A 16,997-nucleotide genomic window follows, 5' to 3' on the forward strand; every position below is an offset into this window, starting at 1 on the left:
CAATTGTAAAACTTTTGCATGAATTTACTGAAGTTCCTATCACCACAGACACTACAGCCAGCTCAGATAAGTGTTTCTTGAAGAATAGCATGTTGTTCCCATGTCCCTTGTCTAATTGTAGACTCAAAACATCATTCTACTGAAGCTGAAGGCCATGCTCATTTAACATCAAAGGGAATAAAGATTTGCCATTCTTTTAGGAAGAATTATTTTTATCATATTATTAAAAACAAGCAAGGCAATTCACAATGCATCACATGGTAGCACTTTTATCTCCAGGTGATGGCAGACTCCAATTCTGTAGAGCCTCAGAGCTCCCACCTGAAACCAAGAAACCATCTCAGTACTGTATGTGAACCAATACAGTATCTGAACCAAGTTACAGTCACCTCCAGTGACACCAGCTCTGACTGGAAACCTGTCCTGCTGTGCAAGTGGCAAACATGCTAGAAGAGAGAGGAGCTTTACTAAATAGACAAGGATAAATTATCTCCATTGTGCAGACAAGAACTGAGGCGAGAGCAGACTGGCTCACCTGAAATCACGCAGTCAAGCTCCAGTAAAGCAGGGGAAGGATGCCCAGGTTCGTTAATGCAAACCCAGAGGGACTATTTGGGTGCAGGTGGCACTTTGACTTTCATGATAAAATTTTTGCTTGGATCTCCTGGCTTTATGCTATCTTATTTAATCTCTAAAATGAAGAGAAAACAACAAAGTGAAAAACTCTCCAAATTCTGTGTCTAGTGCTTTGTTTTGTCAAGGAGTGTAACTGAAGCTAGCTTACCAGCAGGGCATAACTTCTTTATTAACAAACATACTGCGAAAAATTAGGGGTGAAACCTGGGACTAGGAAGTCTTTGTTCCCAAATAAGTGGGAAAATGGGAAAAGAGTTATAACTTTAAAATTACTATAAAATTGATTACCATTCTCAGGATTAAATGCTGAACAATAACATTTCTAGCAGCTCTATGGCAAGGAATAGGGGTGGAAGCCGAATCAAATAAGACATTTTCTTTCTCCACAAAACATATTATAACTTGGATTATTGGCAAGGAAATATTTTTGCACAGTTTATTTAGAGTTACTGCTCTACTGATACATGCTACTTCAGTCATAGTATTTTAAGATAACTCTAAATGGAAAGTCCTATGTGAAATCAAACTCTAGACTGTATTTTGTATTTTAATGAGGATTCTTTCACAAAATATTCCATTATGGATAATGAGATATTAGCAATGAATGTGCTAGAAAGGACAGATGGGAAGATAGTCAACTGTCTAAATCAGAAGATTTTCAAAATGCAGTAAACAAGTTATTAAGCACACTTCTCTGGCTTAATGCCAACCTATACTGTATGGAATTGGTCAAAGAGTGGATCATAAAAAGCTTTTCGGGAGCAGCTAAATTCTACAGCTGTGGTCTTTGTTTTTCCAGCACTTTGCAAGAACAGAAGGGGGAATTACGAAAGCGTCTATCGTACACTACCCATAAGCTGGAAATGCTTGAAACGGAATTTGATTCTACACGTCAGTACCTTGAAATAGAACTGAGACGTGCTCAGGAAGAACTTGAAAAAGTAACTGAAAAACTGAGAAGGTTAGTGACTAACTTTTTGAAATATACAGAGTTGTTAGGAATTTACAAGGGGCTGTATTAAAGACATATGTAAGTAAAAATGTAAGCTTATAGTCTCAAACATACATCATTAATTATTTGTGGATTACATATTGTGTTTTCACGTTGAGCATATATATTTCACTTATCTGAATATATGTTACCTACAACAGGAAGTTATTTACGTGTGATATGTAAGATGTGACTGTATTGAAAGTAAACACGCAAATAGAAATATATGTACATAGGTGCATATGTAGTATCATTTGTGTGTAAACATACATGTCGGTTAGTGCCATGTTGTGTTATTCATACAAAGGTTATAAACATGCTAAATGTATATGCTTATACCATATATATATATAGCTATATTGTTTTAGTGCATTTGGCTGCATATTTTCTGTTGTTACCATTGCACCGATATAAGAGAATCGAATTTCACCTTCCATCTCTCAAAGCTGAGACTGTTTAATTCCCATAGTGTTACGACATTTCACATTATGCTATAGCAAATAATTTGCTTTTCAGTCCCAAGTAGAATAGAATTATACTGAAAACCTGTGACTTAAAATTGTTGAAGCTGTCGTACAGTGCTATTGCAAATCAGGGTCCCAGTTAATGTTAATGACAAATTATAATAAGCATGCGCTCCTGACATTCCTGGCCCTGATCAAAATGGTCTGTAATCTAGGTTTAAATTTATCAGTGATTCTTAATATGATTTTTTTCACTTGTTTTCAAAACTTCTGAACCTGGAATTATCCATTTATGCAGGAATGTATTTGCATGTCTTGTGAGGACTTTCCTAAACTGATGTAGATAATCAAACTGTTTGATTTAGTTTATTGGATGAGTCAAAATGAAATTCAGAATAAATCATTCCAGGGCTATACCCAAAGAAATATTTTTCATTCTTTGCAGACAACAAAAAAAAAAAAGCCAAAAACTCCTGACAAACTGAGTCAACCAAATCGTTTTATGAAAATTTTAAACAGAAAGAGGCTGTAAAACCTCAAATTAGGATACATCCCAGTGTGGTTTCATAACTTAAATGCTTCCCTATTTAGGGAGGCTTCTTAAAAAAAGGCTAAAATAAGACGATGTCATGATGATCTTGAAATCTATACACATGTATCAATAGCAGCCTGAAGATTCTCCGTGTTGTTTTCTTGACGACAAAATTTTTCCTATCACTTCACTTAGAGTGGAGCTACTGGAAGTAACTTCACTCTTGATATGGTTGTGTTCCAACATAATTCAGCTTTAAAGACAGGGAACGCTGGTACTCTTTTCTCCTGAAATGTTATTTTAGGCATGGCTGATATAAGTCTTGTTTCATATTTAGCAGAGGGGCTGACCATCCACTTGTGTTAAAACAAAGGGGCTTCCTAGTCAGGAGGAAACCTTTTATCAGCTTCATTGGGCACTGATGAGTTAAGCACCCTTCAAAACTCAGGCCACGCAGTCTTTCTTTGTTCATGGCAAAGTCTAATACTCGTACACAAGCATCAGATTCGTAGAACTGACTTTCCGATATTCTAATGGAACATTGTATCATATTGTGAAGAAAACTTATATTAAAAATTATGTTTCAGGCAGGTGATTACTCCCCTGAAGACATATGATATTGGAAGCCCAAAATATTTTACAAGGTGAGCTTTAAAAATGTTTCTATTGAGAATAGCAAGGCATACTGCAAGTTGAACTAGATTTCTCAACCTGGAGAAGGATAATGTCTGAAAAAATACTGTCATCCAAAAGTGTGTCAGCAACATGTCACAGAGGAAAATCATTGTGAGAAAAACAAGGAACTAAAATTAGTGTCAATAACGTGTGTCTTGCTTCATTCACTGCACAGGGAAATAAATTCGCCCTCCTCCTCTCTCAATAAACAAGCCTTGTGTAACAAGATCCCACTTGCATACTAGAGAACATTTCTGTAATTAAATTTCCATTACTGTAAAATGCAGAATTTTTCTGAGAGGCTGAATGACCATCCTTTTCTACCCCTTTCTGAAAGCCTTTATTGTCTTAATTCATCCAGAATTACCTGTGTTACTGCTAGGCCTCTCTTACCCAAGCAAGGAGGCCAGTTATGTGGCTTCATGGTCAAGTTTTAGACCTCTCTACAAACATCTAGAGGTGGCCTTTTTCTTTTTCCCAATGGGAGCAAAAGCAGGGCAGTCTTGAGTAGGCTTGAAAATATTAACTATTAAGCATAGCAGACTTTGAAAAGTGACTGAAAAGAGATTGGGGATTTCATATACCTCACATTGATTCCCTATCTGATGTGATCAGCATGGCTTTTTAAAGATAAAATTTAAAAAAAAAAAAAAATCAGTCTTGGAACCAAAGTTCATGCTGTGTTTCCTCCTTGAGATTCTGCCCTAGGTAACAACCTGGCAAGATCCCCATCCTACCTTTTACCAGAGAGTAGAGTTATTTTAAGACACAAGAAATAAACCCATACAAGCATATATGTAGCACTGAGACTAGCCCCCACACATAATTGTTTCGCTAAAAGGGAAACATTTCACAGACTGAAGGGGTGTTCTGAACAGGAATCCTGTAGCTCTGTTAGCTTTGGAATGAATGGCAGGGGAAACACTCTTGTTTTCTTAAAGGAATTGGTGTAACTTGTGATAACCGAGAGGGAAAAAGTTTTTTGAACAAGAAGTTTCTATTTTAACAGCCTCAGAGCTAAACTGCACTCTGGGTAAAATAATCTTCTTTAGAGAAAGTCAGCCCAAGCCTGTGTTTTACTTCAGATATATCTCATGGCCTTACGAGGGCTCGAGACTGAGTGGAAGCAGAGGCTTTTGCAGGCTTCCTCTGCAGTGGTGATGCGCAGTCTCTGAGAGGAGTGTGTTGTGTTTTGTCTCCACAGTATGGTCAGAGTAGTTTTAATTAGGCCCTAATTTGGTCAAGAATCTAAACTTCCATGCACATATATGTACCTAGAGGCATATGGGTGTCACCTAATAATATGAACAACACAAAAAGCCATCAGATTTTATAAGAAGCTATTGATTCACATGAGTTTATTCTCACAGCAGTTTCACAGGGTAGTGAAGTTGACCTGCTCTCTGCTTTATTTACAAAGACACCAGATCTACAACATTAAAATATTTCATACTTCGCAACCTTCTGGCTATCTGGGTGTATTTTTCCTGCAAACAGAGTTAAGTTAGTATTTGCTCATCTAGTCATTTTCAAATTGGAATAATTTTCCCTACTCCTCCTTTATTTTGCAGTGTTGCCCAAAGACTGCTTTGATTCCTCTGTTCCTCTTTTATACCGTTAACACTTTCCTATATTGCTGGGTCCATTTCTCTCCTTGCCACCTACATTTGCTGACACTTCTTTTGGCACAGTGGATTTCCAGTTTGGGTTTTATGCTTATATGTGCATGTGTATGTGTTTGTGTATGTGTGCACGTGTTTGTGCTTACTTTGACTACCTTTGCATAATACTCTCAATAGAAACATTTTTTGAAGCTCAGCTTCCTACTTACTGTGGATTTTTTGTTTAGATTGGATTTGATTTTTCTGGGAGGTGGTCCATCTTTTTGAGTGCAAAATGAATGTGTTAGAGAACTAGGGTTTGTGGGCTGCCTACTCCTAAACATGCAACAGAGGGAAATTTGATGGGCAAAGACAAAAGAAGTTAAAAGCAGAGAAGCAGATTGTGATAAGCTCTTGCAAAAATCCTCTACCACCTATGACATGGAACTGTTGCCATCCAAGAGCAATTATATTAATGGCAACCAACCTTCCAGTCATCCGTATCAAGAGAAAAAATGTCAACAGAAGCTGAGGAGCAAACCCAGTGACGCATTGAGACCATCGTAAGCCAGATATCCAAGTAGAAATTACTGCAGTTTTTATTAATGATCTTAAACCTGTGGAAAGGGAACCTTCAGGGTCACCCTTGAGCTCTCCACATAGGTCTACACTGCAGAACAGACTGGAGTACAGAGACCCCTGAGCTAGAAAAGCCCCAATCTAATAATTTTTTTCCCTTTTCTTTCAAGAATTTATGCAGATTCTTTTGGACCCATGCAAACTTTTAGGAGGCTGCAGGTGCTAAAAGTTTACATCAGTTTCTTACCACCTCTAGTTGAGCCATGAGCTGCCTGGGTACAAAGCATGTTTGAGCTGTTCTATTTTGGTTTACTAGAGAAAAACTGTAGACCATGACAGAGAAGATACTGGGGCAATTCTGCTCTCAGACAGCAGGCCTTATCTTAATTTTCTAAATACGTGTTCCCTGCACCATGGCATGCAGCCTTACCTGGAAAACATAACTATGCTAGTGCTGAGTAGCTGTTTACATGCAAAACCAGTTTAAGTCTCCTTGCTCCCACTGGTTTATCAAGACCATCTCTTCCTTCTCCTTTGCCCTGAAAAGCTGGGTACAGGGTAGCCTAAGATTCCTCTCTGTTATGTTGACTCTGGCTAAATAACTGTGAAAATCCGAAGTATAGCTAGAGCTGCACAAATAAATGTCTATACAGAGGCTTAGCGGTAAATGCTGCATCTAACAGGAGCATGGACAATCCATAAACTTCAGTCAATCCTTTAAGTCACCTGGACATTTACACAACATCACTGTGACAACTGGTGAGGAATGACCAACCTGTAGGTTAGTACATGTCTGAAAGATTTTTAGCCCATTTGGCTCACCACCCGAGCAAACACTCTTCACTGTAGATCCTCCTTACAGGGAGGAAATCTCCTCTGTTCAGCAGCTCTGTAAAATGTACATGACACAAACTTCCCACAGGTTTGTAATGCCCATTTGAAATGGCTGCCCTGAATCTGGGCTGAGCCTCGGTGCCATGGGGAGTTTTACCTGTGGGGATATCATTATTTATGCCCACTGAGCAGCTGTACTTGGCACAGACCTCTCCTAACAGGTCCAAGAGGCAGATGTTATGGTATTACTGGGATGCCCAACAGGAACTCTGCAAACCTCATGAGGGGCACCGTGAGCCACTGGCCTGCCCACGAACAGAGAGTTTTGATCATTTAACTGGAAAGAAAATCTCCATGGCAACAGAAGCAGGGAGAGACACTTCACTGTGGTGAAGGGGTGGGCTGGACCTCTCGATTCGCAGCCACGGCATAGTTCAAATGCAGGTCTTAGTTCTGATTTCAACAGCCGCTCCTAACCGTACGATAAACCAAAGAGACTTCTGTAATCCCAGTCCCTTCCTGATCACCATGGAAACTACTCCCAGATCCAGGCTTCTCGGAGGAAGCAGCTGTCTGCTGAATGAATGTGTATTACATCTGAATTCACTCTGACGGTGAACGCACTTGCACACTACCTCAAATCAACTGACCACTGAAAATACTTTCACCTATTGACCTGAGATTCCCAGTACTATCATAGATGTGTTTAGACAAACTTTTCACAGCTGAACTTCTGAAATTTGCTTTAAACTTGTTATACATCCTGTTGAGGTGATGTGTACCCTCCTTACCTTCTGTGAAGAGAAAGGCACAACTACCACCAAAATAGTGATATTTTTCTCACAGGCTGTGCAGCTTGCTCATTACAATACAAAGCAACCTACAGATGTACAGATTGAAACTTTTCTTTGGTGTATTGCTCTGGAATAAGCAGGGAAGTCTCATTTTGATAATCCATTCAATCCCCCAGTGCTGATAAAAATAAATACCCAAATTTTTCAGGCTAAGCTATCTAGAAGTATTTCCTAAAGAGAGAGGATGTGTTTAGCTCTTGAGAACAAACTATTCCTTGAGCTTCTGTCAAAGGAAGGAATATTCTCTTCTAAGTCATGTAGCAATGCCTACATGTTGCTTTTGCATTATGTTTCTGCTGCAGTTCTCCGTATTAAGAGAGGTCTGTAAACCTTTTTCTGTACTCTCTAAGCATACAGCTCAGGCTTCCTCTCTGACATATTATTCCTGAGCCTGATGTGAAGATACAATCTCTTTGTGTAAGTTCTCATGCTGCTATGCATGTCTGCACACAAATGCCAAATGGCAAACATATTTTCACTTCCTAATGGCGTTGGCCGCTAAATATAGTAAGCAGGCATGACAACAAAGTTTTGCTTAGGAGGTAGGTGGTAATTACATTTCACTGAATGGCAACAGGAGGTAAAATAGATTTCAAGTAGTGCAAACCAAGGTTTTGTACTGATGTGAAAATTGCAGGTGAAAAAACAACACGAAAAACAATACAGTCAATTACATGATATCATCTTTGTTTTAGGATACAAAACAATTACCTAGCCTTACAAAGAATTAATCAGGATCTGGAGGATAAACTTTACAGAATGGTAAGTTATCATAAGTGAACTTTTTTTAAAATATTGTGTGTTTTTATGGTTCTTAATTCATGGGACAAATGCATATGTAGCTGTAACAAAAAAAAACCCTCATGCTCCAAATGCAGTAAGCTTAAAAAAGATATATGACTTTATCAATATCATGATCTAAAGCTCAAGCTGTGTATGACAACACGGCTCCATCAATTTAAATGGAGATTGCATTGGCTGATGATCTGGCTGAGTAAATTGTACCTTTAAAATAATTCTGGTTAATTTAGTTAATAACTTCATGGGTTTTAAATATTTATGTTTTCATTAAGTAACAAATTTAAATAAGGTAATCCAAGGTTTTCTCATGTTCCTTAGACACTTTTCACTCAGCTTTTATTAAGTGATTCAATAGAGCATGGATGGTCTGTCTTTTATATACTGTCATAACTATCAGTCTCAGCGTATTAATTTCCAATCTAATGTGTCTGCAACCACAATGTTAATGTCACTGTCACAACCCAATTAGTGACTGAGGAAATCACTGCACCATTCATGAGCTCCACATCCAGGACTAAAATTACAAGACACAGCACCATTCATTCAAAATATTTTTATGTTAAAAAGAAATGGCAGTGCCTTTAGTGCCCTGGTTCATTGCTAATGCTGCTGGGACATCACACTCACTGTTAGGAGAAAATGAAAATTTACAGAGAAAGGTGAGGGTAATGTTTAAAAAGGAAAGAACAACAGTATTGAACTTCAGAAGATCTCCAGGTCCTGAGCACAGCCTGAGCTGATTCCCCCTCTCCTGGCTCAGTAAGGTCAGTTGTTCCCTGGTCTTCATCCTGCTCAGCCCCATCTCTGGCACAGCCCTAGCAAGCACAAGATCAATACACAGTTTATGGGTCTGGGCAGAGTCCTGACACACAGCTATAAGGATGTCAGCATAAGCCTACAACTTACACAAGTCTCATATGTAGCATTTTCATGGGTAGGCAGCCTGGAATGAAGGGAACAGATTATTGTGCTCTGAGAGTAAATAGGGACTACAGCAACACACTGGAGGGACACCAGCCTTTAGTAAGAAACAGAAAACAAATCTTTGAAAATGTCATTGTTTTTATATCAGGAGACTGTTTAAATAGCTGACAATGAATAAAATACTGATGCTTTTGTAACTGGCTAACAACAGGGCAAAGTTACAACCAGGTTATAGTTGATATTTGTTCATAAATATAAACACTGTACAAGCATAAATAGCATTTGACCTAATGTTGGGGTTTTTTTTCTCCATTCTTACTTTGTTTCACTCTTTCCTTTTACAAAAATCACTTTGGGATTTTATCTCCATCTGTGGCCTAATATTTATTACATATGTGCTACAAAAGATAAACAAAGTAGAGGAATTCTGGCAGGTAAAATAATAAAAAAATTTAGAAACATAGAAAGAGGGACTCCAAAAAATCCATGATTTTTTATTAGGTATTTCAGATCAAAGCAAAGAATTTTTAAACTGATGTTTCATCATGCGCTTAAGACAATGAGCAAAGATTTCAGAGCATAGCACGGAAAGAAAGAAGACTGGTTCCATGGAGCACTGTACCTTTCTTTTTTCCATTAGCATGACAGTCACTGAAGGTAGCTTTAGAGGCTTGAAGAAGATCAACCAGGCTCAGTACACCACTTAACTCCAGGCTGCTTTGCCTACTGAAGCACCGAAACTGAAGACACAAAACAAAACCAAAAAATGTCGAATGGAAACTCTATTAAAAACAAAAAGATGGGGAAAATAGTACCATATTTGATTTAGATAAGTCAAACCACTTGATTTTTGGGGCAGTCAAAAAACCCTCAAGACTTCAGAGAAAGTTGGATTAAATAATAGATTGTCTGGTTAATTAATAGCTTATAGTGGACTGGGTTGTTGGATACCTTTCTCTCCCTTTCCTGCTTAGGAAGAACAACTGTGGGTTTGGTTTTTTTTGTCTAATTCAGTCAGTCTGTCATTCCAAAATGAAGAGCCTTTTTATTTCTCTACCTTTATACAAATCCAAATATATAAACTATGTATTTACTTTCTCCCTCTCTCCCCTACCCCACCCCTCTATACAAACACATTTGAATGTATACACACACACATATATACACACAGATTCTTAAAGAAGTTTTGACCGTTTGATGTGTCCAAATGCAACGAGTAGAGAAAAGAAGACCCTCAGGGCACTGGTCTCTCACTCCCCCTGCCTGCAGGGGGATGCTCCCAGGAGATGACTTTCTCCCTTCCCTTACAGGTGACCCCTAACTCCCCCTCTCACAGTGACTGTCCCCACTCCAACAACACTAATCTAGGACTCTACCTTGGCTTCCCTCTTTAATGTTTTTGGGTATCCTGAATGTTAAAGCCTTTCATGCCTGCTATCGGTATAAGGGATGTAAAAGATAATCATTAATTCATTAGCAGTCACAGAAAAGAAGCTGAAGTAGCAGTTATTTTTCTTCTATGCTCTGCTTCCTTTTGAGTGCTAATCTATAAAATATTTAAAAATATTTGAAAGCATACTTCTGATCACAGCAAATCATATCCAATTGAAAACTCTATCACATCAGAACTTAGAATAAAAATATAAAATATAAACTACAGTGTCTGTGTTGGCTAAGAGCTAAAGAATGCAATCCTGAAATCAGTGGAGAGTTTGCTGTATTAAACTGGGCAAGACTAAACACATGACAGTGTAGAGACACAGATAACACAGAACTAAAATTCTGCTGTCACTACTCATAAACTCCATTTCTTACCACGGTCGGGGTCTTTAAACAGAGATTCGTTTGGTCTTGTAAGCACTGGTGAAGCGGGGGAATATACAGGCTCTCTTCTTAAATAATTAAACTTTTTATTTTTTTTTCCATTAAGATGTGGGAAAAGATTAAGCAGAGTCCTTTAATTTTGCACTGCAATTCCATCACAGGGCTGCTCAATTAAAGAACTTTTTATAATATCTAGTTCCAGTTGTCACCAGTAGTCTTTGTTTTCCCTGGCACTGGTCTGAGTTTCCTGAGAGTGCTCTGCCATGGTCTTGTTGTTCACGAACAGCAGGTATAAGTAGATTATGCAAGTCATCCCAAGTACATATTATTATAGGAAATCAGACCAGCTGTATCACACTTTCAATCCTCACTGGAATTAAGCCATATTTTTTTAAAATGCTGCTTAAGTTTTAAGGCTTTTTTTTTCAGTTGGTTCTGTAACTTTAGCTTTAAAGCCATAAGCCAGATTTTTAATGGTATCTACATCTGGGAAGAACTATTAGATACCTAATAATAGCTGCTTAATAAACCTAACTGCTAGTGAAAATCGCACCCATTTCTCCTCCTCCATCTGCATTTTGAATGTTCTTGAAAACCTGATCTCAGAAATCCAGCTGCAAAGAGCTCATGAGACTATATTCCCCAGAAACACCCTAAAAATGTGTCTTTTGTAACTAGAAAATAACAGTTTGACAGACATATTACTTGATGATATAAGCTCCCTTATGCAAGGTTCTTCAAGAGGCCAGAACAGAAACCTCTGCTCGGTCTAAAATGTATGCTGTCGGCACCTAATACAAGCATACACTGGCAACAGTGGAAGTGGACAGGGAAGGTGACAGCCCTGTGGTAAGGAACAGAGCCCTCTGATGAGCAGGGGAACCACCAGATAAATCAGTGCACACACTTGTAAACCCTTACTTATACACATCCCTCAGTCTACCAAGACATCTCCCTCAAGCCTGCTGCTGAACCGAAACCTCTGGTTCTTCCAAGCGTCATCCCTGGTCCTGTTGGGTTTGGTTACTGTCTTTAAGGAAGGAAATTGCTTTCTTCTCTATCAGGGCCAGTTCAGGACCTTTCGGCAGTACAGGCAATACTGAATGCTGTCAGACATCAGGGACGTGACTGGACTTCTATGCTCTGCGGTGCAGGAGGTGCTGGGCAGCAGGTCCCCCAGCCCTGCCAGGCTCCCCAGCACAGCCCCAGCCCCTGGGGCTTTGGTTCCCCGCTCTGCAGAGCCAACGTTGTCTCTCTGCACACAGTGCGCTATACATTTTATCACCTGTCAAGATTAATACTGTTATATCACATCAATGCTTGATTTTAAGTTTACTTTAAGGCAGGCTGGGGGGTGTGACTCAGCCATAAGGTTGGAAGAAATTATTATATAAACAGGCACTAAAGAGGGATTTGTGTTAAGGATGATCAGGTGTGAAATGCTGCACTATATGAGCACTGCACTGATTTTTATCCTGTGTCGTCTTCTGCCTGCGAGCCAGAGGAGGACTAAGAGGTACAGCAAATACTTTATGCTCTATATTATTAAGAGTTATTTATCCAGCTCCTGAATAACTGGGGCTTTCCAGTCTGCTGGCTATAATATATACCCAAGCATCTCCAGCTGGGGAAATCCAAAAATGAATTAAGTATGAACTGAGCAATTTTAAGTGGTGGTCAGAGACTTTGTGTCAGGGGAATGTAATTTGTAATGCTGTCCAGGCCAGGAAGGTAAAGAATATGGAAAGCGGTGAGGAAACTGACGATGAATTTAACTGAGGCATTAGAAGCATCTAACAAGGTCAGCCCAGTGCTTTGGCTTTGGAGTTTAAACTAGTCATTTGATTGCACCTGAGTCTCCCATGACACCTCCCAGTCACCCCCCAATATGGTTTAAATCATAAGTGAAAGATGAAGGCAACAGAGAAAAAGCCTATTTCAGACACAAACCTAAGGAAAGCAGAAGCCCAGCATGTATAGATTCCTGCATGGAGGATGATGACTTTGACAGTGACTTTGAACAGAGTGATTTCAAGCACATCTTTTTCATTTTCTCTCCTTTATGAAGAAAAACTTGCTTCCCCATCCTACTGTATGCCCCATGAAAATCAAATAGAGATGACCTAAATATACTTAAAAGGATTTGCATCCCAAAGACAAGAAAAGTTGAGAGTCAGCTCAACCTGACAGGCTCATTTGCTCACATTCAGTGAAGACAGCTGTGAATTTCAAGAGAAATTTATACTGGTTAGTTAGTTAAGAGAGAAGCCAGAGAAGGTCTGTGTTTTGTGGACTAAAACAACTGCAAAACAACATTTCTAAGGAAGGAAATGGCTGTAAATGCTACAGAAACCATTTACTAAAATAGCAGTTGAAAAAATGCATTTCGAAGAGGCCTTTAGGTTTCATCTTTTTATACTTACAGGCATTTTGAACTAAAGATTTCCATCTCTCACTAACTCTTTTCACACTCATTTTGCAGGTAAAAAAATATTGCCAAATAGGCAATAAGACCAGCCTTTTAAACCCACACACAGGTTCAGACTGAATAGATCCATCAGTTTTGCAGTCGAATAAATGCATCCTCCTGGGTTAGCTGGGAGCAGGACTCCACATCGCACAAGCACAGAAGTACACGGAGGCTTTAAGACATCGTCAGTCCTCTCTCTCTCTCTGCATAGAGATTCATTTCCCATTGTTATTCCAATGTTATGTGGCTGGCAGGGCAATCTTTCTTCCCCAAAGCATGGTAAGGCAGTTCAGCTTCTTCCTAATTGTTGTTAATAAATATGACATCAGAAGACACTGTTCTGGAATCTACTTTCTTTATTTCAAAAGCCATGGGAAAGCTTCTGCTTTGTTTCTCCCTCTTAGTAGGACATTTTCCACAAGTACCAGCAGCCTAAGGAAGATGTAAAGTTACAATGGACACTCCTCACTTCCAGCATCCTCTCTGTTGCATGATGATAGAACTCCAGACATCTTTCCTTCTCAGAATGTGTCTTATCTCTTGGCCACTGGAATGCATTTCTGATACCTGAGGTTTTTGATCATTTTTTTCATTGTGATCTGCATGGTTCGGTCTCTGCCTCTCAGGACACCCTCCAGGGCTACCATCTTGACCAGCTACAAATAGAAAAAGCTGCTGTTTACAAAGTAGCTGGAAATAATGTGGGTATCTTTGACCTATGCCTTCCTTGTAAGCACCACAAAGAAAGGGAAAGCAAGAACAAGTATCAATAAGCCTGAAAAAGTGTTGTATAACACGCCCTCCACAACTCAAAGTCCTTCACAAAAGCTGGTGTCATCTATGAACATGGAAAACATGACAGAAGAGCAAAGTGTTTTGACCAAGGTCATCAAGAAGCAAGGACCAAATTTCCAAATAACTCCTAGTTCTTCTCTATCCATATTCCCTGCCAACAGAAATGATCGAAGGACTTCCTACTTAGGTTCTCTTGGATCTAATATGTTATGTCAGTTACTTATTTCTTGTTTACAAAATAAATAGAAAATCACTGGTAAAAAAAAAAAAAAAAAAAAAAAAAAGGGAGATAAAAAAAGCACAAATAAGCAGAGTATTGGTCCATTTAGTCCAGGTCCCTAAAGCAGGGGGTTCTGTAATTTCTCTCTATAATCTATTTTATTTCTAAATAAAGAAAATTGCCTTTTGCAAATAGTATAGCTATATACTACAGAACCCAAAACCATATAGTTTTGTTGGTACAGGAGGGAATGTGTAATCAATTAACACAAGAAGAGAACGAATTATTTTTAGAGAAAATGAAAAGAGGGATGGAGAAAGATTTATTTGTATATTTTCTCGTTCTAATTGGATACTTTATGCTCACAGAACAGTACTACAGGTGTGCAGGATCATCAAAATCGTAAGCTCTTTGGTTAATTTTGTTGTCAAAAGTGGCATGTACCTCCAGCAGAGTCGTCTTTGCTCTCTAGGGATGTAATATGTAATCTTTTACTTTTTTTTTCTTTTCCTTTTTCCCCCAGAAACAAACATTTCTTATTTCAGTGTACTGTCACTAACACAGCCTCAGAAGATACTATTACATCGACTTCAGGGAATTAGCATCAATCAACACCATCTCTTTTCCCTCCAGCTATAATTTATTTAGCATTTTATTATCCAGCAGGACTCTACCCTGGCAAGGTGTGTCACTGATGTGAAATGTGGGAGAAAATAGGTACACAGAAAGACTATAAGCACATTTTGTCAACTTCATCTGTATTTCTAGCAGAAAGAGCACAGACTGTGAAGCTGACTGGCCAGCTTAGAAAGGTTTTTAATAAGCTGATATGTAAGATATTTCTTTTCAAGCATAATTGCAATGCTGGAAGACAAAGGAAGGTGATGAAAAATAAAATCACCCCTCTGCCTCCCAACAAGTTGGTCCTGCTGTCAGCGGAGTTAGGCAACAAACTGATTATGTTCAGTTATAAACAGCAGATCTTCTGGTTTCCTGAAGAACTGGTCCTAAGTCAGCAGGGTAAAACAGTTATAAACTAGCAAGAAACTTTTTGCCACAGGAGATATCTAGTGCCTGAAGTAAAGTCCTGAACTCTTGAAAAAGATGAGCTGTCAGTTAATTCATGCTTAGAGGAGAAATCAGCATGTGCGTTGTTACCCTGTTCATCCATATTTTATATCAAAGAGTATATCCGAGTAGAACCCAGATGAGGAATGACAGGACGTTTCCCCAGCCTAGGTCCATGCTTGTTTGCAGTCATTGAATTTAGGTGAAGTATCCCTGTTTACAACTGAATTTTACTGCTCAAGTTCCCGTTCCAAAAGAGCTAGATAACAGGTAACAGGTGCCTTTACCCTGAGCTCATGTAAGATGCAGGGTGTTCATTGAACTGGAAACCTCGGGAATATTTCCAGATGACTCTGTGACATGAAGACCTTTAGCAGGAGGTGCAGATGTCAGCAATTTTTATTATAATGTCCTTTTACACACTGTATGCTGTGAAAGTTGGCCTTATTTCACGTAAGGGGCAAACAACTACAGCTGTCAGAGATAAGTTGTATGAACTGATGTACCCTGCTCAGAAAGGCAATATCCCTATTGACCTCAGTCAATGCATGTTTGCCCCCAGGAAGAAGCATTGAAGACCAACACTAGTACTGTTTTGTACTGGGAAGACAAATAATCATCCTGCATATGCTTTATAAATCACTTGCAGAGCAAAACATGCCTTTATTTCACAAGCAGCACCTTGACAGTATTTCACTAACCAGAATTCTTTCTGTGATAAGTTGTTAATTATACATCAGTGTTGATTTTTTTTTTTTTTTTTTTTTTTGCTGTTACTGCTATGGAATTACATTTCAAGCCTGTGACATGGGGTCGTCAAGGAAACAAGTCTTTAAAAGACCTTTGCTAGGACAAAGTTGAATATGATATTAAGAGCAAACCATTCTTCAAGTGAAATGCCAGAGAGCATGAGATCAAAATCCTCAGACAACACACTATAACCCCACGATGTTGTCTTTAATAACATTATACTCTTTGGAAATCAAGAAGAGAAATCAGATTCTGCTGCAGGTCATTTTTTAACCCGCAACCAGTGTTGTTTATTAAAGAGGATAAATTCTGTAATTTAACTCTGATGGACAAATTAGATCAGGTCAGTAATTTAGACTTGAGGCAATACATCATTTATCAGAGAAAAAGATGCTGCTCATTTCCATAGGTCTATTTTGCAGAATATTTTTTTAAGTGTTAGGGACACAGAAGATGCATTGGTAGCACATTTATATATTCAGTTCCTCTGGTCTGTCATTAAAAGAAGACAATGCCAAGCTTGAACATCCCACTAAGAATATTGTTCTTGCATTTTTCTTCTATCAAAAAATCCACACCAATCAGAGAAAAGCGTTAAAAAGCTAAACCTCTGCATGCATAAACTCCTTCCTCCTCTTGCAACTCTTCTAGTAGAGGAGAACAGTGGATTATAAAAATTTCAGCTGACAGATAAATCTCTTTCCTGACAATTTTTTTTCTTGGTTTGTCCTTCCCTTGGCTTGTCTTTCCCTTGGTTTTTCTTCCTGAATTCCATCCCCAACCTGTAATGACTTTTCCCTCTCATTCAAGCTTTTTTTTTTTTAATTCTTCATGCCTTGGAATCCGCTTGGTCCCAGACTTGCATCTTGGAAACAACTGACCAGGCATATACAAGCACATCGGAGTGCCTCAGTAAAGCATTTTCTAATTCTTCTGTGATTTCTCAGCTATGTCCTGGCTTTGTTTTCTGTGTCTTCTT

General features: G+C 38.7%; 1 protein-coding gene across 1 annotated transcript in view; it reads left to right on the forward strand.

Annotated features, from left to right (window-relative positions):
* BEGAIN (brain enriched guanylate kinase associated) overlaps positions 1–16,997 on the forward strand; it is an 80,113-nt gene that overhangs the window by 17,474 nt on the left and 45,642 nt on the right. Inside the window, 2 exon segments of the mRNA XM_065636424.1 lie at positions 1,436–1,597; positions 7,862–7,928. Coding sequence (XP_065492496.1) covers positions 1,436–1,597; positions 7,862–7,928 — 229 coding nt within the window.

Source organism: Caloenas nicobarica, chromosome 5, assembly GCF_036013445.1.
Source record: "Caloenas nicobarica isolate bCalNic1 chromosome 5, bCalNic1.hap1, whole genome shotgun sequence".
NCBI lineage: Eukaryota > Metazoa > Chordata > Aves > Columbiformes > Columbidae > Caloenas > Caloenas nicobarica.